Source organism: Gallinula chloropus (assembly GCF_964237585.1).
Source record: "Gallinula chloropus genome assembly, chromosome: 16".
In the NCBI taxonomy this organism is placed as follows: domain Eukaryota; kingdom Metazoa; phylum Chordata; class Aves; order Gruiformes; family Rallidae; genus Gallinula; species Gallinula chloropus.
In genome coordinates, this window is record NC_140101.1 from 7,889,580 (window position 1) to 7,907,475 (window position 17,896).

General features: G+C 48.4%; 1 protein-coding gene across 1 annotated transcript; it reads left to right on the forward strand.

Annotated features, from left to right (window-relative positions):
- Positions 1 to 204: 204 nt before the first annotated feature.
- Positions 205 to 9,551, forward strand: ZFP64 (ZFP64 zinc finger protein; the record flags this gene model as incomplete). Its single annotated transcript, XM_084271538.1, has 6 exons — positions 205 to 337; positions 840 to 1,079; positions 2,414 to 2,575; positions 3,461 to 3,523; positions 4,087 to 4,338; positions 8,251 to 9,551. Exons 1-6 carry the CDS (start codon positions 283 to 285, stop codon positions 9,549 to 9,551), a joined length of 2,073 nt encoding a protein of 690 aa, XP_084127664.1. The 5' UTR covers positions 205 to 282.
- Positions 9,552 to 17,896: the final 8,345 nt, after the last annotated feature.

Here is a 17,896-nt window from a genome sequence, read left to right on the forward strand (position 1 = left end):
TAGCAGCACCGGTCCGGCTCTGCCTGCCCGGGAGGCTGACAGCAGCGAGTGGCAGGCGCGGCCAGGCTGCAGCGAGGCGGGGGGCGGCAGCGGCGGGAGTGCTCAGCGTGGCGAGGGGAGGCGAGGTGAGGGCAGCCGCCGCCGCCTCACCGCCGCCACTGAGCATGCTCAGCTCCTCCACATCCGTCCCCGCTCGCCGGCCGGGAGGCGTGGGGGGAGGTTTCCCGCCGGCAATAAGCCCCTCGCGGGTGGCGGAGACGGTGTGTGGGGCTCGCGGCCGCCATGAACCCCGGCGGCGGCGGGGGGGCGGCGCCGGCCTTCCCCGGCCCCGTGCAGTGTAAGTGCCGCCGCGCGGCAGCGGGGTATGCGCGCTCCGGGGCCCGCGCCGCGGAAGCCGAGTTGAGCCGGGGCGCGGGCAGGCCCCGAAACCTGAGTAGCGTAAGAGACGGGAGGGCGCGGAGCCCGGGAACCTGTCTGGGGTGGGGGGGGGGAGCGGGGAGAACCCGGGAATCTGGGTGAGCGCCGGGGCCGCGGGGCGCCGGGAGTGCCGGGTCGGGGCGCCGCGGGGCTCGGGCGGGCTCTGCAGGGGAGAGGCCGTGGCCGCCAGGCGGGTGCCCTCCGCGGGACCCCGAGACCTTCGGAGAGGCGGCCGCGGGCGGCGTGTTCCCCGGGCGGCAGCCCGCGGGTCCCGCTGCCGTAGGCAGGCAGGGCCAGGCCGCCCCGGGCCCGGAGGGGCCGCCCCGCGGCGGGGCCGTGCAGGCGGCGGGATGGCTGCGCGCAACGGTGGCCCGTTGCCGCCGCCTCCGGGCGGGCCCCTGACCGTACTCCTGTCTCCGCAGTTCCCGGCGGCACCACCGTGCTGGTGGAGCTCACCCCCGACATCCACATCTGCGGCATCTGCAAGCAGCAGTTCAACAACCTCGATGCCTTCGTTGGGCACAAGCAGAGCGGCTGCCAACTCACCAGCGCGGCGGCCGGGGCCACCAGCACGGTCCAGTTTGTGTCGGAAGAAACGGTGCCGTCGACGCAGGCACAAACCACGGCCAGGACCATCGCCTCGGAGACCCAAACCATCACAGGTACAGTGGTGTCACATGTCAGGAGGGTGAAAGCAGGTGCTCAGTTCCTGCAAGGTGACAACGCTGCGTACCCTCCACTCAAGGGTCCCCGTCTCGCTGAGCTAAACCAGCAGCCTTCACGCCAGCTGTCACCTACCTGCGAGCAACGGAGTTAAGGAAGGGGGTGCCTTGGGTTTGGTACGACAGCGGTTCCTTAATGTGCTGGTTGAGATACAAGTTCACGTAGAGAGTCGCTTAGGTCCAATGTGTTGTACAGCCAGCTTGTGCATGCTAATTACAACTGGTGGTAATTAGGAAAAATAATCAAATCAGAATGCGTTTTCTCTTTTAAGAATGCAGTCGACAAAAAACAGATGCAGAATTTGTGTCAGGCACCAATGCACTCCTTTTTATGTGAGAACGCTCCCATTCCCTAACCTTGGTCCCACAACTAGTTGGCAGGAATAATATTACTCAAAATTTCTGCCTGTATGAAGGTTCGAGAGAGGACCTGATCCTGCCGACGTTTAGATTAAGCTAGAACCTTGTTCTGTGTATGAAGGTTTGCCATTCTATATAGAGTTTTGAATTTTATTTTGGTCTGGGACTTCACTGACATCTGGATTGCTTTAGTTTGGGTAGATTAGGGCAGAGAATCTGGAAGAGCAGTGAAGCAAACTGAACTCAGGGCTTGTTTCCAGGAATTTTTGTGTTATAACCCCACAACTTGCTGCGGGTTTGGATGAGGCGTTTTTCTGCTTCATATTTACTCATCTTTAAAATGAGGGCAGTTATGTCCTTCTGTCCTTTTGGGGTGCAGCACTGGTTAAATGAAGAGGTAGTTTCACCTGTTGTCCTTGTAACAGCTGCAAACAGGATAGTTGAAGGAGGCTGAACTTTTTTAACAGTTTGGATAAAGAGATTGTTTACTTGATGCCTTTTTGATGGTGCTTGCCATATAAATAATGGGAGGTTTTTCTCCTTCTGTAGCACAGGCAGGTTTGATAAACAAATGTCCATGTGTCAATGTGAGACCTGGACAGGCATTAGGAGAAACTGAGCTGAAGAAGCTGACCAGTGCGGTCAGGTGGGGTTCAGAGGGAGACCAGTGGCCCTGTGTAGGGTTGTACTGCATTCAGCATGGATCAGCTGGTCTTGGCAGACTTCTCACTGATGGCAGGATAGCAAGGGAGAGAAAAGCCTTTTTCCTTTCCCCTGTGTGAATAGGAATGCAGAAACAGGAGTACTGCTGGAGAAGAGCAGAATGGAGAAGTCATTGATGAAACGGGAAAATAATTAGATTTTTCTGATTGGAGAAGTTACTGTTCTCAACTGGAGCTCTCTTATGTGTTTAGTTTCAGCACCAGAGTTTGTTTTTGAGCATGGCTATCAAACGTACCTGCCCAGTGAGAGCAGTGAGCCTCCGACTGCTGCTATCGTCGCTACACCTCCAAAAGCACGTTCAAGAAAATCCAATTCCTCCCTCACACAGAAGAAACTCAACTGCTGCTATCCAGGTAAGACATGAACTGTACCCCATCTTTTTAAAATTGATAAATTTTGTATGGCAATACACACAGTAACTATGTCAGTCTTAAGCAGTTAAGAGACGCAGAACCTGGGGGGAAACCTACTTCCTAAGGTTGTGGTGCACTGCTACTGATCCCAGCAGGAGTTTTGCTGTTGTCTCGTTAAATTCTTGCCAACTGCCGTTGTTGTACATGAGAAATACTATATGTGCCTTTTATGTTACGTGTCCTGTCTCTGGGCAGTTGGCATTTTGAGAAGGACGGACTGAACCTAAGCATTTGGAGACCTTAATGAGTAAAAGCCAAGCAACATGCAAAAAGCATATGCAGGGACAGCTGAGTGGATGAGCAGTCACGTTAATGGCGACAGAAGTTACAGACCCTGCTCACAGGCTTGCCTTCATTTGAAAGGCACGTTTCAAATGCTCAGCACTCGTTTCTGTGCTCTAGAACTGTAGCACTCTCCACTTGGCCAGAAGTCCTGAATGATGAGCTGTTACCCAAGTTTCCAGCTGCACTAATTTGAAGTCATACATGGAATTAATTAATTATTTCCCCCAGCATCCCCTGTGTGCTGTGAAGAGCAGCTCAGGTCCTAGAAACAGAGTGCAGTTTCAGAGCTTACAGAAAATTGTGATACAGAGGGAGAATTGCCTCCTGGGGGAAGCATTAGGCAACTACAGTTCATAGGTAAGGTGGTCACTATTTTAAGTAGATGTGAGTAAATAAGATAGGAAATCAGTTTTCTGTTAATACTGAATTTTAAATAAAATGTTCTTGAAAAGAAACAGAATGCCCAGAATACGGTACTGCATTTTTATTATTTTGTTAGATTTTTCTTGAGTTTAATGATCTGAATCTTACCGTTTTCAGGTTGCCAGTTCAAGACTTCCTATGGTATGAAGGATATGGAACGTCATCTACGGACACACACAGGTTTATATAGTTGCTGTATTATTTTTGATCCGTTTCCCATACAAAATAACATATCTATAGATAAATTGGATAGAATGTACATGTATATCTGGACACATTAGTACTGTAGTTCTCTGTGCCTGGGGAATTGCCCTTTTTGGGTAAGCAGTGTCCCGTTGTGGGTTACTCACAGCTATGAAACATGAACACTGTACGTTGATTTAAGGCCCAGTTACATTTGCTAGGTGCAGGCCACGTGTTTGTCAGCATCCAGCGTGGTGGTGCATAAACCTAGTTCATTCCTGAAACGGTGATTCCAGCATTTCACATCCCTTCCCCCTGAACCACAATTTCAGATCTGTAAAGGGAGAAAGTTCCAAAGGATCTTCTGCAGTTGCTGTACTTGTGCATGCAGCCTTCTGGAGCATACAGGAGTTCTGAGCTGATGGGATGGCTGATGACATCCAGCTTTTGACAGCTAGTCCCATATCTGTTATGTGTGCATCAGGTTGTTTTTTTTAACTACAACAGCATCCTTAAAGTGCAGAAATTCTTGAGCTTTGATGCTCTTCTATTTGTTTCAGGAGACAAGCCCCATAAATGTGAAGTTTGTAGCAAATGTTTCAGTCGTAAGGATAAGCTGAAGATGCACATGCGTTCCCACACCGGGGTGAAGCCGTACAAGTGTAAACACTGCGACTATGCAGCTGCTGACAGCAGCAGCCTCCACAAGCACCAGCGCATTCACACTGACGAGCGCCCTTTCAAGTGCCAGATCTGCCCTTACGCGAGCCGCAACTCCAGCCAGCTGACTGTGCATCTCAGGTCCCACACGGGTAAGTTTGTACTGAAATTCAGACCTGTAAAAGTTTGAAGGTCACTGGGAAGATTTTTAAAAGGTTTATGGGTGTCCAGAAGCCAGAAAGGGCCTGTTTGAATTCTCAGAGGCTCCTAGGCATCCAGCTGCTCTGAATTCCTGGGGTGTGGAATCCAGTAAGGCAGTGCAGCCCTGCTAAAAATACCTGGAAGCAGTCGGCAGACAAATCTGCCTCTTGGTAGATTTTCTTCTAAATTGATTTTGAAACTGCCTATTAGATGTTTTTCAGCCAGTAGAACAGAGGGATCCAATTGATTGATTGAACGATTGATTCAGAGTATGTAGGATCCTATTTGTGTCTCTCAAATCTGGTCCACTATATTAGAAACGCTGAAATGGCTTTATAATTACAGTAGTTAAATCAGTGCAAACCTCAGCTGCACAATTTCGTTTTTCTTGCATCAGTAAATTAGCAACTAATTAGCAATTTAAGTTACATCTTTTTGTGACCTTTCTTTGTTACACTTTCCATGAGCAGACTGACAGACATTGACAGTGTTGCGTGAGCAGCCAGAGCTGTATTCTGGCCATATTATTTTGGTTTATGGGTAGAAAGCTTTAGCTTCCAGGGTTACAAACGCTTTATTGTTTTGCACTTGTGGTATTTGCCTGAGTTTTGTTTTAATCAGATTTCTGTAGATTTTTCTAGAAGAGATTTGCAGTAAAAATGCTGCTGTACAGCTGTCTCTGTACAGTTGTCTTTGTATGTTGTGTTTCACCTGAACCAGGGTACTGGATTAGTTTCTGTGTTGTCTTTTATACATTTGATTAGTTCTGTGGATTTTAGCTGCAAGGTGGCCATGGTTCAGCGATCACTAGATTAGCTTCGAACCTACCCTGCATCTGACTCTGAATTCAAGTACTAAACAACATTAGCTCAGATATGTGCAGGATGGGATTTATTCTGAGTAGATAAAAGAAATAAATCCCTTGTGCATTGTGAAGGAGGGGAGGGTTAAACCAATCTGTCTCTGGCAGAAAAGAATCTTTTATACTTCACAAATCTGCTGTGATGGAACAGGCAAGACTGTCAGGCGAGTTGTTTTACAAGTTTCCTTCTTTCTGTGGCTATAAAAGAATATGTGATGGTCCATCAAAATCCTAGGGTTTGTTATGAGAGGTTACCTGTCAGTGAACACACAAGGCAGGGAGCGTGGTACTTACACGTTACATGCTCAGGCGGGTGCACTCTGAATTTGGCTGCAGGAGAACCAAAGATCATGGCACACTTGTATTTCCAGTAGAGTTAGATTTTTTTGTGGCATTAAGTATTGCAATACTTGGGAAGGGAGTTTAGGCCTCCTTTCTTTTTTTTGGCAGATCAGTCACTTGTACCTTAAGCAATTGAACTATGCAAATATTCAAGTCTTTAGTTTTGTTGGATTTGTTTTGGAGAAACAAGAGACACTTCTTCTAAAAGGACTTAAAGGACAATGAAAGCAGTTTTGAGAATTTTGAAAGCATTCACTTCGTCCTTGTTAGGTTACAGAGCTGTTACTCTTCCCCTAAAGTTGGCTGCATGAGTAAGGCTGGTACATAGAATATACTGCTTACAGGAATTAAATTAGTCATCCTCTAGGAGGTGAGTATAAGCCACATTGCTCAGTGAGGTCATCTACAGAGCATTGCTTGTCAGATTAGTCATCTGAAGATCAGTTTCCTGTTAATTTGAGTAAAACTACTCTTGCAATTAAGAATTCCAGGATTAGACATTCTTTTTAAAGCTATATTCTGTCAGTGGTAATTGTGTACGGACAGAAATGGTCAAAATATAACATGTAACAGACCATGCTGTAAATAAACAGAACCAACATAGCTCGCTATGTTCAGTAAAATTACTGATTCTTCATATTTTGTGCTACCTTGTATGTGAAAATTAAGTCATTGAAATACATACTGTGCCTTCATCAGCAAAGGAGATAAAAATTCAGTAGCTGAGACTGGAAAATAAACTAGATGAAGAAACAGTGCATCTTCATTAATAAAATCTGTTTAATATAGATAATACACCATGTATCTCAATTATTAAACAGATACATGGATTAGCACAGTAGGCCCCAACTTGATTTGAAAAATATGCAGCTAGAACTATGGCACATGTAGCTGGATAAGCAAATTATGCAAAATTATACAGCTATCACGAATTCTATAAAATATTAACTTATAAAATAAATCAGCTATTTGCACTTTGATTATTAAAGAAGATAAATGCTTGCTGAACGAGGTATGCTCTGTTTTTTCCTTCTCCCACCAACCTAATTACACAATTCTTCCAGTTTTTGAAAATAATACTGACCTGAAGTCTTCCTGGCTTGGGTAGTTTAGAGAACTGCACATTCAGCTTAAAGGAAAAAGTGAACAGTTATTTAATTGGGTTGGTAGGTTTGCTTTGGATATTTTTTAACTGTTTCAGAACACAGTCCCTGGGTTTACCCTGGAATTGGCTGTGGACTCAACAGAGCTATAGCCTGATCTGGTCACACAAGCCTGCAAATAAAGAACAGGCAGAGTTGTGGTTTAAATCCAGGCAATTCAGATGGTTTGGCCTGTAGGTAGCCTGACATAGATAGCCTTACAGACATCTTGCCAATGAATGTCTGTGTTTTTCATGCTTTATAAGTTAAGAATTTGACCTAACTTTTACCTGCTATGGTCAGGTTTCTGGATCACCATTACTGTCACACAAAAGAAGCCAAAAAACAAAAAAGAAGGCACTTAAGGCTATTTTCTGTCCCTGTTTGCATGAACACAAACTGATTCTGTGTGAGTACAAACTGATATTAGGTTCTCTTGAAGTGGTTGTGGAGTCTTCTTCTCTGGAGATATTCAAGACACATCTGGACACCGACCTGTGAGACCTGTCCTAGGGACCCTGCTTTTGCAGGGGAGTTGGACTTGATGATCTCTGGAGGTCCCTTCCCACCCCTACAGTTCTGTGATTCTGTGATCTGTGGAACATTCTTAGGTATGATACATGGTGCAGATCTCTCTTCCTTGCTTGCTGTGACGCCAGAGCAGCAAAAGCTGAACGTTACATTTCCTAGGGTCGCACGCACATTCCACTGATCCTTACAGGCTCTTGTCTTCCCCAGTTGCATTTGTGTAGCTGTGATCTGCTCTGTGCCCCATAACTGCAGTTCTGTGTTGTGGTGCAGGGGCCTGAGGCTGACCCGGGTGCACACTTGTGTCCCTGTGCATCCCATCCCTGGACATGCCAGCAGCAGTATTTGTGCTGCACCACAGGAACCAGGCCAAAAGAAGTAATCAGTTTTTCTTGCCAGCTAAGTCAACTCACCACATCAACAAAGGTCTGGGAAAGGCAGTGAGGGGCCTGTGGCTGAGCAGTAGGGCTGGTGCCTGCTTAGGCGTCTGTTCCTACAGTAGCCCGCCAGTTACTCAGGCTTGGAGTTAAGCTGTGAGCCTCCTTGGGAGTCTCCTAGTGTAAACCCCAGGCAGGACATGGGTATGTTCTTTCCTTATGCTTCAAAATCACGGCAGTTGTTGAAGTTCAACAGTGTTTATTCATTTTAAACACTAGTTGAGATATACTGTTGCTAGAGAGGGACAAGTGAGAAGCTGCAGTTGCTTCTCTGGAGCACACTGAGCAGCTTTGGGCACAATGTGGACTGAAAATGGGATGTAAGGTGCAGACATGAAAAAGCAACAGGTGGAAGCAGGCCCACTGGCAGGCAGTTTGCACACAGAGAGGTCAGGCTGAGTGATAAATGTGCTGTTAAACTCTCTGCATCCAGAAAGCCAGCCGGGAGTTTCCAGGTATTTAGGTCGGCTGTATGTAATTCATTGTAGCATTGGTTTCTCCAGTGGATGTTGGTGTCTCATCTGTACTGTGAACTGTGTTTTCTGTTGGCAGGAGATGCTCCTTTCCAATGTCAGCTGTGTCCTGCTAAATTTAAAATCAACTCGGACTTGAAGAGGCACATGCACGTGCATTCCGGTGAGAAACCCTACAAGTGTGAGTTCTGTGAGGTCCGGTGCGCCATGAAAGGAAACCTGAAATCCCACATTCGGATCAAGCACAGCATGGAAAATACCCTGAAGTGTCCAGAGTGTGAATTTCAGTGTGGAAACAAAACCAGCCTTCGGCACCACATCCGAACTCATCAGCCCGAACAGCCAGTGAAGTGCTCGGAGTGCAACTACTCCTGCTCCAACAAGGCAGCTCTGAAAGTGCACGAGAGAATTCACTGCAAAGATCGTCCTTTCAAATGTGAATTCTGCAGCTTCGATACCAAGCAGCGGAGCAACCTGACAACTCATGTGAGGAAAGCTCATGGTGACAAAGTCAAGAGCAAGAAGCAAGCAGTGGAGAAGAAGGAAGGAGATAGGCCAAAGCAGGGTGGCTCCAGGCAAGTTGCCAAGCTGGATGCCAAGAAGGCCTTTAAGTGTGACCTGTGTGATGCTTCCTTTGTCCGAGAAGATTCTCTGAGGAGCCATAAGAAGCAGCACAGTATGTATAATGGATCTAAAAACAATGAACTGGCTGTCCTACAGCTCCAGATGGATCCCAGCCGGCAGACCAGTGCCCCCATTACAGTGAGTCACCTCCAGGTCCCGCTGCAGGCTGCTCAGGTGTCCCCATACAATGAGGGAAGGGTGAAGATCATCGTGGGTCACCAGGTCCCTCAGGCTAACAGTATCGTTCAGGCCGCATCAGTGAACGTTGTGCCTCCTGCCCTAGTCAGCCAGAATCAGGAAGACCTCTCAGCCAACAGCCGCCTGCAGCTGCTGGGCCAGGTCAGTCTGTTGGCACCACCTCCAGCACCCATATCTCAGAGCGAAGCGGGGCCTGTGGCACAGCCGGCGGTGCTGCTCACGACCCATGACCAAAGTGATGGGAGCACTTTGCATCAGACACTGATTCCAGCTGCTCCTGTCAGTGCTCATGAGGCTTCAGCAAACCAGGCTTTCATCACCAGCTCGGGAATCAGCTGCTCTGACTTAGAAGGCCTCAATGCTTTGATACAGGAAGGAGCAACAGAAGTGACTGTGGTAAGCGATGGAGGTCAGAGTATAACAGTGTCCACTTCAGCTCCCCCTCCTCCCATCTTTTCTTCATCCTCGCACACAGAGGCCCCGAAGCAGACCTATTCCATCATCCAGAGTGGAGCCCACACAGCTCTGCTGTGTCCAGCAGACTCCATACCGGATTAGTCCAAACCTTCAATCTCAGAGACAGTACTGAGTTCAGCAGAAACACATAGGACCTACGTAGTGCAGGATCTGTCCTACGAAGCCACATACCTTCCACTTACACCCTGTACTTGTCTGTACGTGGAACCACACACCTTGTATGTGAAAAGAGGGGGGGGGGGGTGTAGTCGCATGCTCCCTGTAAAATCTGAGCACAGAAGCAACTGCTGGCAGTTGTACCAAGCAGTAAGCTTCCCAGAGGGAGTCTTGTATTGTGCTGCAATGAATTTCCCTTGGCAGCAGACTCCTCCTTACACACACACAGAGGGAGGTAATGGTCCGGTTGCTCTGCGGGATGTTTGTAAGTGAACTCTGAGTTCGGTGCTTCATGTGCATTAACTGCACTGGGCTGATGGTCCGTGGGTGAGAAATGTCTACTACTGGGTCTAATCCGGCCCTAGTAAAGCTGGGGGGGGCTGTTCCTTAATACCTGTAGAAGCTGTGAGCACCTGGCACTTCCTCTGGAAGTGCTTACATAGACCAGGTGGTCTTTTTTTAGGAAAAAAAGGAATTTTGTCTGTCTGTCAGTAGTGACTAACATTGTTAGCAAGATCCCTGTTGCAGATTACATGCATTGTGGAGTGATCTCTGTCAGAGGCGCTTGTGTCTTTCAGAGCAAAACAACAGCAAATACATTTTTTACAAACACTAAAATTTTGGTTTCTTTCTGGCACTGCCTGTTTGTGGTCATGTGGGTGGTAAAAACGTGTTACCCTATGGCTCTGTGCAAGGAGAAGGGAAAGGTTGAGTTTGTGGCATTTAGGAAGATAGTGGCTTCTAACTGAAGGTCTGAAATCCTAGCATAAATCCAGACTGGGTCACAGTGAGTTGGTAATTTACCATTGTATGATGCCTGTTTCTGTAATAAACAAATCCTGGGCTGTATTTTGAACTGCACAGTGTGACAGGCCTGCGTCTGTTGAGCATTCCTGTGGCCGTAGTGAGTATCTTCAGTACCAAACTCTGAGCTTGGGAAAGCAGACAGTGCTGGAGGTGCCTGGATCTGCAAAAATCAGAGATCATTTCCCAGCCAGGCAGCATCCCAAGGACAATTATTAACGTGCACGAAGCCTAAAAGAGACTGTTACCAAAATCAGCTCCAAGATTCCCTCTTGGGGAATCACAGTAGAGTTAAATTTCACAGTGCTTGCTAGTGGGAGGCATTGAATGATGCTTTGTGTGCTAGGAAAAAAGCTCGGAAAACTTAGAGTTTATATATTGGGGTCACTTTCCGAACAGGCCTTGTGTTGGAAGTTTTTGGCTTGAACAGCTTTTATTTTGTGTACCTGGAGGTGCTCCCTTCACCTCCCCTCTGCGTGACACATACTCTGTGTGCAGTGTAAGGCTTCTTGTGATGCGAAGACGGGTAGGAAATGCAGTCACCTCTCAAATGTACAGTTGTACAGGTTGTTCTTGAAATCATGACCTTTGCTGTCTTCATTAAGAGAAACAGTGTTGTTGATGATCCGTATCTCTTCTGCCCTCCCCTTCCTTAATTCTAAGCTAATGTTCTTTTAAAACAACCCTCCCAAGTAATCTTGATTTGAAATTCTTGGGTTTGATTTGAGCTGTCTGAGACTGTGCCTGGCACTTGTGGATACTGGGAAAGACCACACTGTAGTTAGGGAGCAACTTCATAACTGCTGAAGTAAAGAGGCAAGAGTCAGGACTGTTTCCTTGCCCCATACTGCATTGAAGTGGGAAGCAAAAGTTCTAAGTTCACTGACAGTTGTATTTCAGGGTATATTGCTACTTACACTCCACGTTTTCTGGTGATAGAGATTTGTCACCTACTAATTGTCCCTTCCCTACAGATGGGTGATGTAAGGAGCTCACAAGACCCTGGTCCAAGTTTCAGATCACACCTATTTTATATAAATTAGAGGTAACCAGGAAGTTTTTACTATGTTAGGTCAGAACAGAGGTTGAGAACAATGAATTAAAAGCCTAAGTACTTTGAATTTTAATGCTGGCTTTGCAGTCTCGTGGCTCTCCTGTCATGTGTCATTGTTGTGCCTGTGGCACAGACCTGATCACTACTATGCTTCAACTGTGGTGAGTGAAACTACTAGGAAAGCACTTGGAAGATAAACGGCATCACAGGTAAGTGCTTGATTTTACTACATGTGGTCCCTGGTACCCAGGTTATGAAGGATCGCCGGAGCACCATAGGCCAGGCATTGTTGAATTAAAGCACATGGAGTAGTGGTGATTCTTCACTATTAACCCATCCCCAGCTGTGTGTATGTACATGCAGGGTCAGTACCATCAGGCTGTACATAGTGTTTCTACACCCCAGGCCAGTGGTTCTCATGGACACTGAGGAGAGACGGGGCCTGACATCGCTCATAGGACACGCATGTCTCTCACCCTGCTCCGGGTGGCTCTGGAGCAGGGGCAGCACCGGCCTTGCCATGGCACAGGGTGCAGGTGCGGCACGGCTGAGCTCCAGCCAGTGCCAAGGGGCTGTGGAGCTGACATGGAGGCAGATGGGGAAGGTGTGGTGCACTGTAGATCCCCTTGGCCTGGGGAGGGAGGGAGAGGTGCTCCTTTGGGGCATGGCAGAGGGGCAGTTTGCTCCTCTGTGCCACAAACCACTGCATCAGCACAGTGAAGCAGATGGTAAAGTACAACCATGATCAAACCTGAGATAGAGCAGGTGGGAGATCCCTTCGCACTCCTTTTCTAGCAAGTGTGACAGTGAGCAGCACAAGTGATGACAAATCCCTCCTCAGATGCTCTCAGCTTCCAGAACCCCTGCAAGGCCTTTGACTGGAGGGACTACTCCATTGCTGCTCAGGGTTTTAGTGCCAGTTACTATATACTTTCCCCTTATTGTGAGACAAAATGGAAATTGGTCTGGCCTCACGGACCTGATCCTGCACTGTAAAGTTGACCCTGTATCACCCCCCAGGCCCTCCTGCCCGTTGGCCCTAGAAAGGCTGCTGCTCAAGGATGGTCCCATTTCAATTTCTAGGAGCTGGGTGAGCACAGACGCTGTGTCCCAATGGAGGAGCCTGTGGGTTGGACCTTTCTGGATGCTCCAGCTGGACTCCAAACCCCTGGGCAGTGGGACAGGAGCTGGTGAGATGAGCTGCTGGGGGCTCCCGCCATCGGGGAGGGCTCGGCATTGCGGAGGGCGTGGGGAGGGCGCCGACCTGCCGACGGATAAGTTTTGGGGTGCAGGAGCTCGTACCCAGCCCGCAACCTTCACCGGGCTCGGCAGCCAACCGGTAACGTTACCGTCACTCCGCCGTAAGGGAGCTCGGCGCAGCCTGAAGTGCTTCGTGTCATCTGTAGGTGGTGCCCGAGGCCGGGAAAACGAGCGGGTCAGACTCTTTTCCCCCCCACACACACACACACACACATATACACACAAACACACATCCTCCCCACAGGCAGCTCCCCCGTCCCCGGCGCCCTCTGAAACGGGGCTGTGCCCCCCGCACTTTTCAAACCCCGCAGCAGAAAGCTTGGCTTGAAAAAGCTGAATTTCATTTAAAATTAAAAGCGACAAATAATAATAATTAACACCACCACCCCCCCCCCAAAGTTTTCTGTGGCTGAGACCCCTCGGAGCAGGCTTGTGCCTGACCGCGCTCTCACCGTCTCCGTTACACCCGTATGTAACTTGCAGCCACACACTTGTAGTAGGCTACAAGGACCATACTCAGTGAGGGGCTTTGGCGAAGCCGATGGTTTGAGCTACAACTTGTCTGTGTTTGCACCTGGCCCACAGACCTGTGCAGGGGATGCACGTCCGTGTCTGGGGATCTCACATGTAACCCGTGTCACACTCAACCTTACACAGCTCCGTTACCTGCATCTCGGCTGCACGAGAGTGCCCATCTGCCTGCCTAAAGGGGAAACCAGTGGGTTTGTAGAGAGTAACCTTTGCTCTATAGGTTTGTAGAGAGTAACCTTCTCTGGGTGCTGTGCATGCCCCGAGAGCAACAGGAAGGATATGCACCGGGGTGAATGAGGAGGCAAAGCTTGGGGCTGCCGCTCAGCACGGCTGGCTGATGGCATGATGCTGCAGTGACCAAGCTAGAGACATTTTTCCTAAGGGGAGAAACCCCTGATAGCTGAGGCTAATGGGGGGATTTAAATATTTTTTTTCTTCTTTCCCCCAATATTCTGTCTTTATTTCTGCGTAGGACAGTAATGGTCTGTGTTTTGGAGCTGGCAGAAGCAGATTGTTTTAATCTCTGATACTCATTTAATACATTCTTCATGTTATCAGCAGAACCATCCCTTGGGAGAGTGTGGTAATTCGTAACAAGTGTCTCTTGTAGAGCTCGCTGGCTTTCAAGCACGTGGTAAATACATCGCATGCCTTCCTAGAGTGCTGCACGGCCTCAGAGCTCTGCAGCAGGTTGTCTCTTTCCAGGAGAAAGGCTTTGGCTGGATTATGTTCATGCCTGGGGATGGCCAAGCCTGTGAGGGAAGCAGCAAGCCTGTAGCATGCCAGGCACGGAGTGAGCAAACCCAGGACCACTGCTGTGGAGTGCTTCCCGCCTCTGCTCATGGCTACAAGGAAAGTGTAAAACTAACCTCTCCACTGTTAGCTTCCCTCAGCACCTCCATCACAAGATTTGCTCTCTACAGACTCGTGATTTTTTAGAGTTAAGCAGAACAAAACCACCAGCAGAATGCAAAGCAAGCAGCAGTGAGTAGCCTGTGTGCATCCCAAGCCCCCTCTCCTGGGTCCTGCCCAGCCATCTTTGATTTGGTTGCTGTTACTCCTTGACACTGCTATTTAAACCCAGACCCAAGTACTGCACGAGCAGAGGCTTATCCTCAGCAAGACCTACTGGAATGTGCTCCTGTGGGGTAGAAACCTGCTGCAGGAAAGAAATCCAAAGTCCAGACAAATTTGTCTCCAGGACCTTTAATTGTGCTTTGGGGTGAGCTCCTGCCCCGCGGCCCCAGAGAGATGCAGAGTGGGACTTAGTGCAGAGTGCTAACAAGGACCCCCAGCACTCTGCACTAAGCTTGCCATTCGTCAGCATCGCTGGCATCTCTTATGTGGCTTCAATAAACACCTTGCCTGTCATACACATCAAAGTGGTAGATTCCTGCTCAAAACCTGGGTCAGCTTGTCCAGTGCCCAGGGATGGATGTGGTCACTGGATGTGTGGCTGCGCCCTGAACGCTCCTGGGTGAGGGAACAGGAACAAGTCCTCGCGTGAGATGAGACCCCCAGCACAGCAGAGCTTGGCCCAGGGCTGGCTCCTCTGGGATCTGGGGAAAACCAAGCTTCTATTGAATGCACATGGGGTTTGCAATTAAAAAATTACAGTCAGAATATTTCCCAATCATTTTGGCAGATCTGTTTATTGCATTATGGTCTGACTGCACTGGAAAGTACCTTCTGTTGTGGGGCTTCAAATTGTTCTTTAAAAATGTTAGAGTAGTGCCAGGATGGCTTTCTCCAGATCACAAACAACTGGGGAAAGGCTTCCTTTTTATTGATACGTTTATTTTACTTTATATTTCCACATCTCCCTTTATTTATTTGCCTTTATAGCCAAAATGCAGCCAGCTGGCCTTTCTGCAGCACCATGCTCTGGTGTCTGTAAAAATATTTGCTGTGCCCTTAGTGGACAGGCTTCTATCCTATAATTTCAGGAATATTGACTGAATACTCTAATGGCCTTTTACATCTCTAGTTGGAAAATCTTTAGCCTTGTTATTTAAATTTTAAGAAGAGAAACCAATATTGTGAAGAGAAACTGATGTCTCCTGTCACTTACCCCATGAGCTTTCCGAAGGTGATAAAGGTTTCTATAGTGACCTGAGGAAACGATGGCTCAGGTATCACTGTGAATTAAAAGCCTGTCACGGGAAAAGCTTGCTTCTCTCTCTCTTTGGTATCCAGTTCTGCCTCTGTCTTTATTCCAGTTGCTAGACCTGGAGAAGGACTCATAAAGCATCCAGTGTTTGGTTACACACTGTCTGTCATCTTCTAGAGACTTCACAATGTCACAGGGAAGGAAAAAGAGTCCTCAGCAGAGCAAAGCTGGGGGTGTCACTGCTGCGTGTTTGGGGCCCGCTGCCGCAACCCCACCAAACCCCATGTTATCAGGCAGTTTGTTCCATGAGCTGTGGGAGCTGTGTCCCTCTCTGAGAAATGGAATTGGGTCATTTGACAGACTCAGTGTTGGCAGGGGGCTGCAGGGCTGCTCCTAGTCCCTCACTTCCAACCTTGGATAGAGTCACTTGTGAAGTCTGACAGCAAAAACCACCTTGGTTAGTGACCGGTGGGTGATTCTAGGTGAGGGCTGATTAAATCAGGGAGGTAATTACTGGAGGACCTGTATAGGTCTGGGGGGTAGGTAGGTTGTTTTGGTCTGGTTTTGCATTTTACAGACAGGTGCGTTTGTGCCTTGTGCTCCTGTGTGAAACGGCATTACATCTCGAACCTCTCCATTTATCAAACCTGGCGTGAGAGACACAGAACAAAGCTTGGAGAGACCCCCAGCGTTTGCAGCTGGATTCCCATGGGCATGGCTCAAAGAAAGGAGAGCTGCTAACACCTTCAGGCTTCCATATAGGCAGCGCTTGGAATTAGAGGATGGCCCTGCACGGCAGGCGTGAGCTGCATATCCCGGTGAGTCTGATGAGTATCCCAGTTGTCCAGAGCTACCCAGACAACTTCCCATTGTTTTCCGACCGAGTGGAGCTCTCTGGACAGGGCAGCCCTGGGCGAGCTGAGGCAGAACAGGGTCAGGGACATGGGTTGGCTGTGTTGCCCATGGGACCCCAGCCCCAACCCACTGCCCCACTCTGCCTGGCTTCTCTCTGCACCTTCACATGGTGATCTTGGAGAGAAGCCAGCTACCCGCCACCTTCCCTTTGTTCAGAATGTGCCCTCATGGTGCCAGCTCATGCCTGTTGCATGCAGTATGTACTTACTATGCCAGTGATAAGTATTTCCCCTGGAGTAGTGCTGCCTAGTGCCCAGCTGAGGGAGGCGGCTGTCCCTCGGAAGTACATTGTGAGGATGAGAATAACTCGGATACCTCAGCGATGAGCAAGATGCAAATGCCCAGATAGATGCTGGAGATAGTCACATCTCAGGATGGCCTAGAGGAAGATTGGAAAGAACAGGAATGCATAAAGCTAAACTGCATAATGCAGAGCAGCCATAAGTAATAGAATAGAGTTCTTTGTGCAACATGCCTTTTTATTTACACACAGAATGGAGCTGCTGCTGTTTTTCTAGCACTCTCTAAGACACCATGTTCAAGTTGTAAACCGAAGAGGCGATAGAAATGTACCTCGGGTTCAAATCCTTTACAAGACTGATGTAAGGCGTATTATTCTGCTTTTCCTCAGCTCCAGATGGAGTGGAGCGGATCATTCCCTCTCTGTAAGTACATGCAGTGACTGGGAGCTATAAAACACTTGCCAGTCCTTGCCTCCTAGTCCCTCCTAAGCAGTTCAGAACTTATCACATGAATCAGTTTGCCCAAACATTAAATTTTGCTTCTGCTGTACAATCACGTAGCTGGGCCATCGATAGAACTTTAATTGGGTGGTCTTGATTTTTTTTTTCTTTAAAAAAAAAAAAAGCCTGCCAGCAAAATTGCTTTTTGGTGATGACTCTGCTGAAGAAGTGCTCTGCAGGGGCCCATTCCCAATTGATTATCTTTCACAGCTAATAGCTTCAAAGGCTATTTGGTGGACAGTCCAGTTTTACATTTAAATGTAAATCCTGATAGCCCTGACAGACTGATGATCAGAAGAAAGGGCAGTAAAACCAGTAAAGTAAATGTACAGCTGGTATAACTATCACCGGCCTCTCCAGAGGCAACTACGGTAAAATTAAAATGGTTACAGACTGACAGAGCTCTGGAGAGTGGAGGTGAGTGAAAACTTTCCTCAAGATATTCAGCACTAATAGCTGCTAAATAGCATCATCCTTATGGCTGGGTTGAGTGTCAGGCTCCTGCTTGTGCTTCATCTGATCCAGGAGCAGAGGTCAAAGCACAGAAGGCACCAGGGCGAAGCCAGGCTTTGCGTGAGGCTGCAGCAGAGAAGCACTCTGGAAAAACAAGTTCGTATTTGTGACTGAAACCTGGTTGCAGGCTGGGTGCTGCTGGTGAGAGAAGATGCGCTGGCTGGGCATCGATTTCCTGGGATGTGGGAGAGACACCCAGACCTTCGGGACACGGGAGCTACCCTGGCCCTGCGCCTCTGCTCAGCCAGAGAAAGGTAGGGACAGATGTTGCAAGGGTCACCCAAGCAGCAGGAGGATAAAGGTAGTGGAGATGGCAGAGCCCTGGTCCCCTGCCATCCAT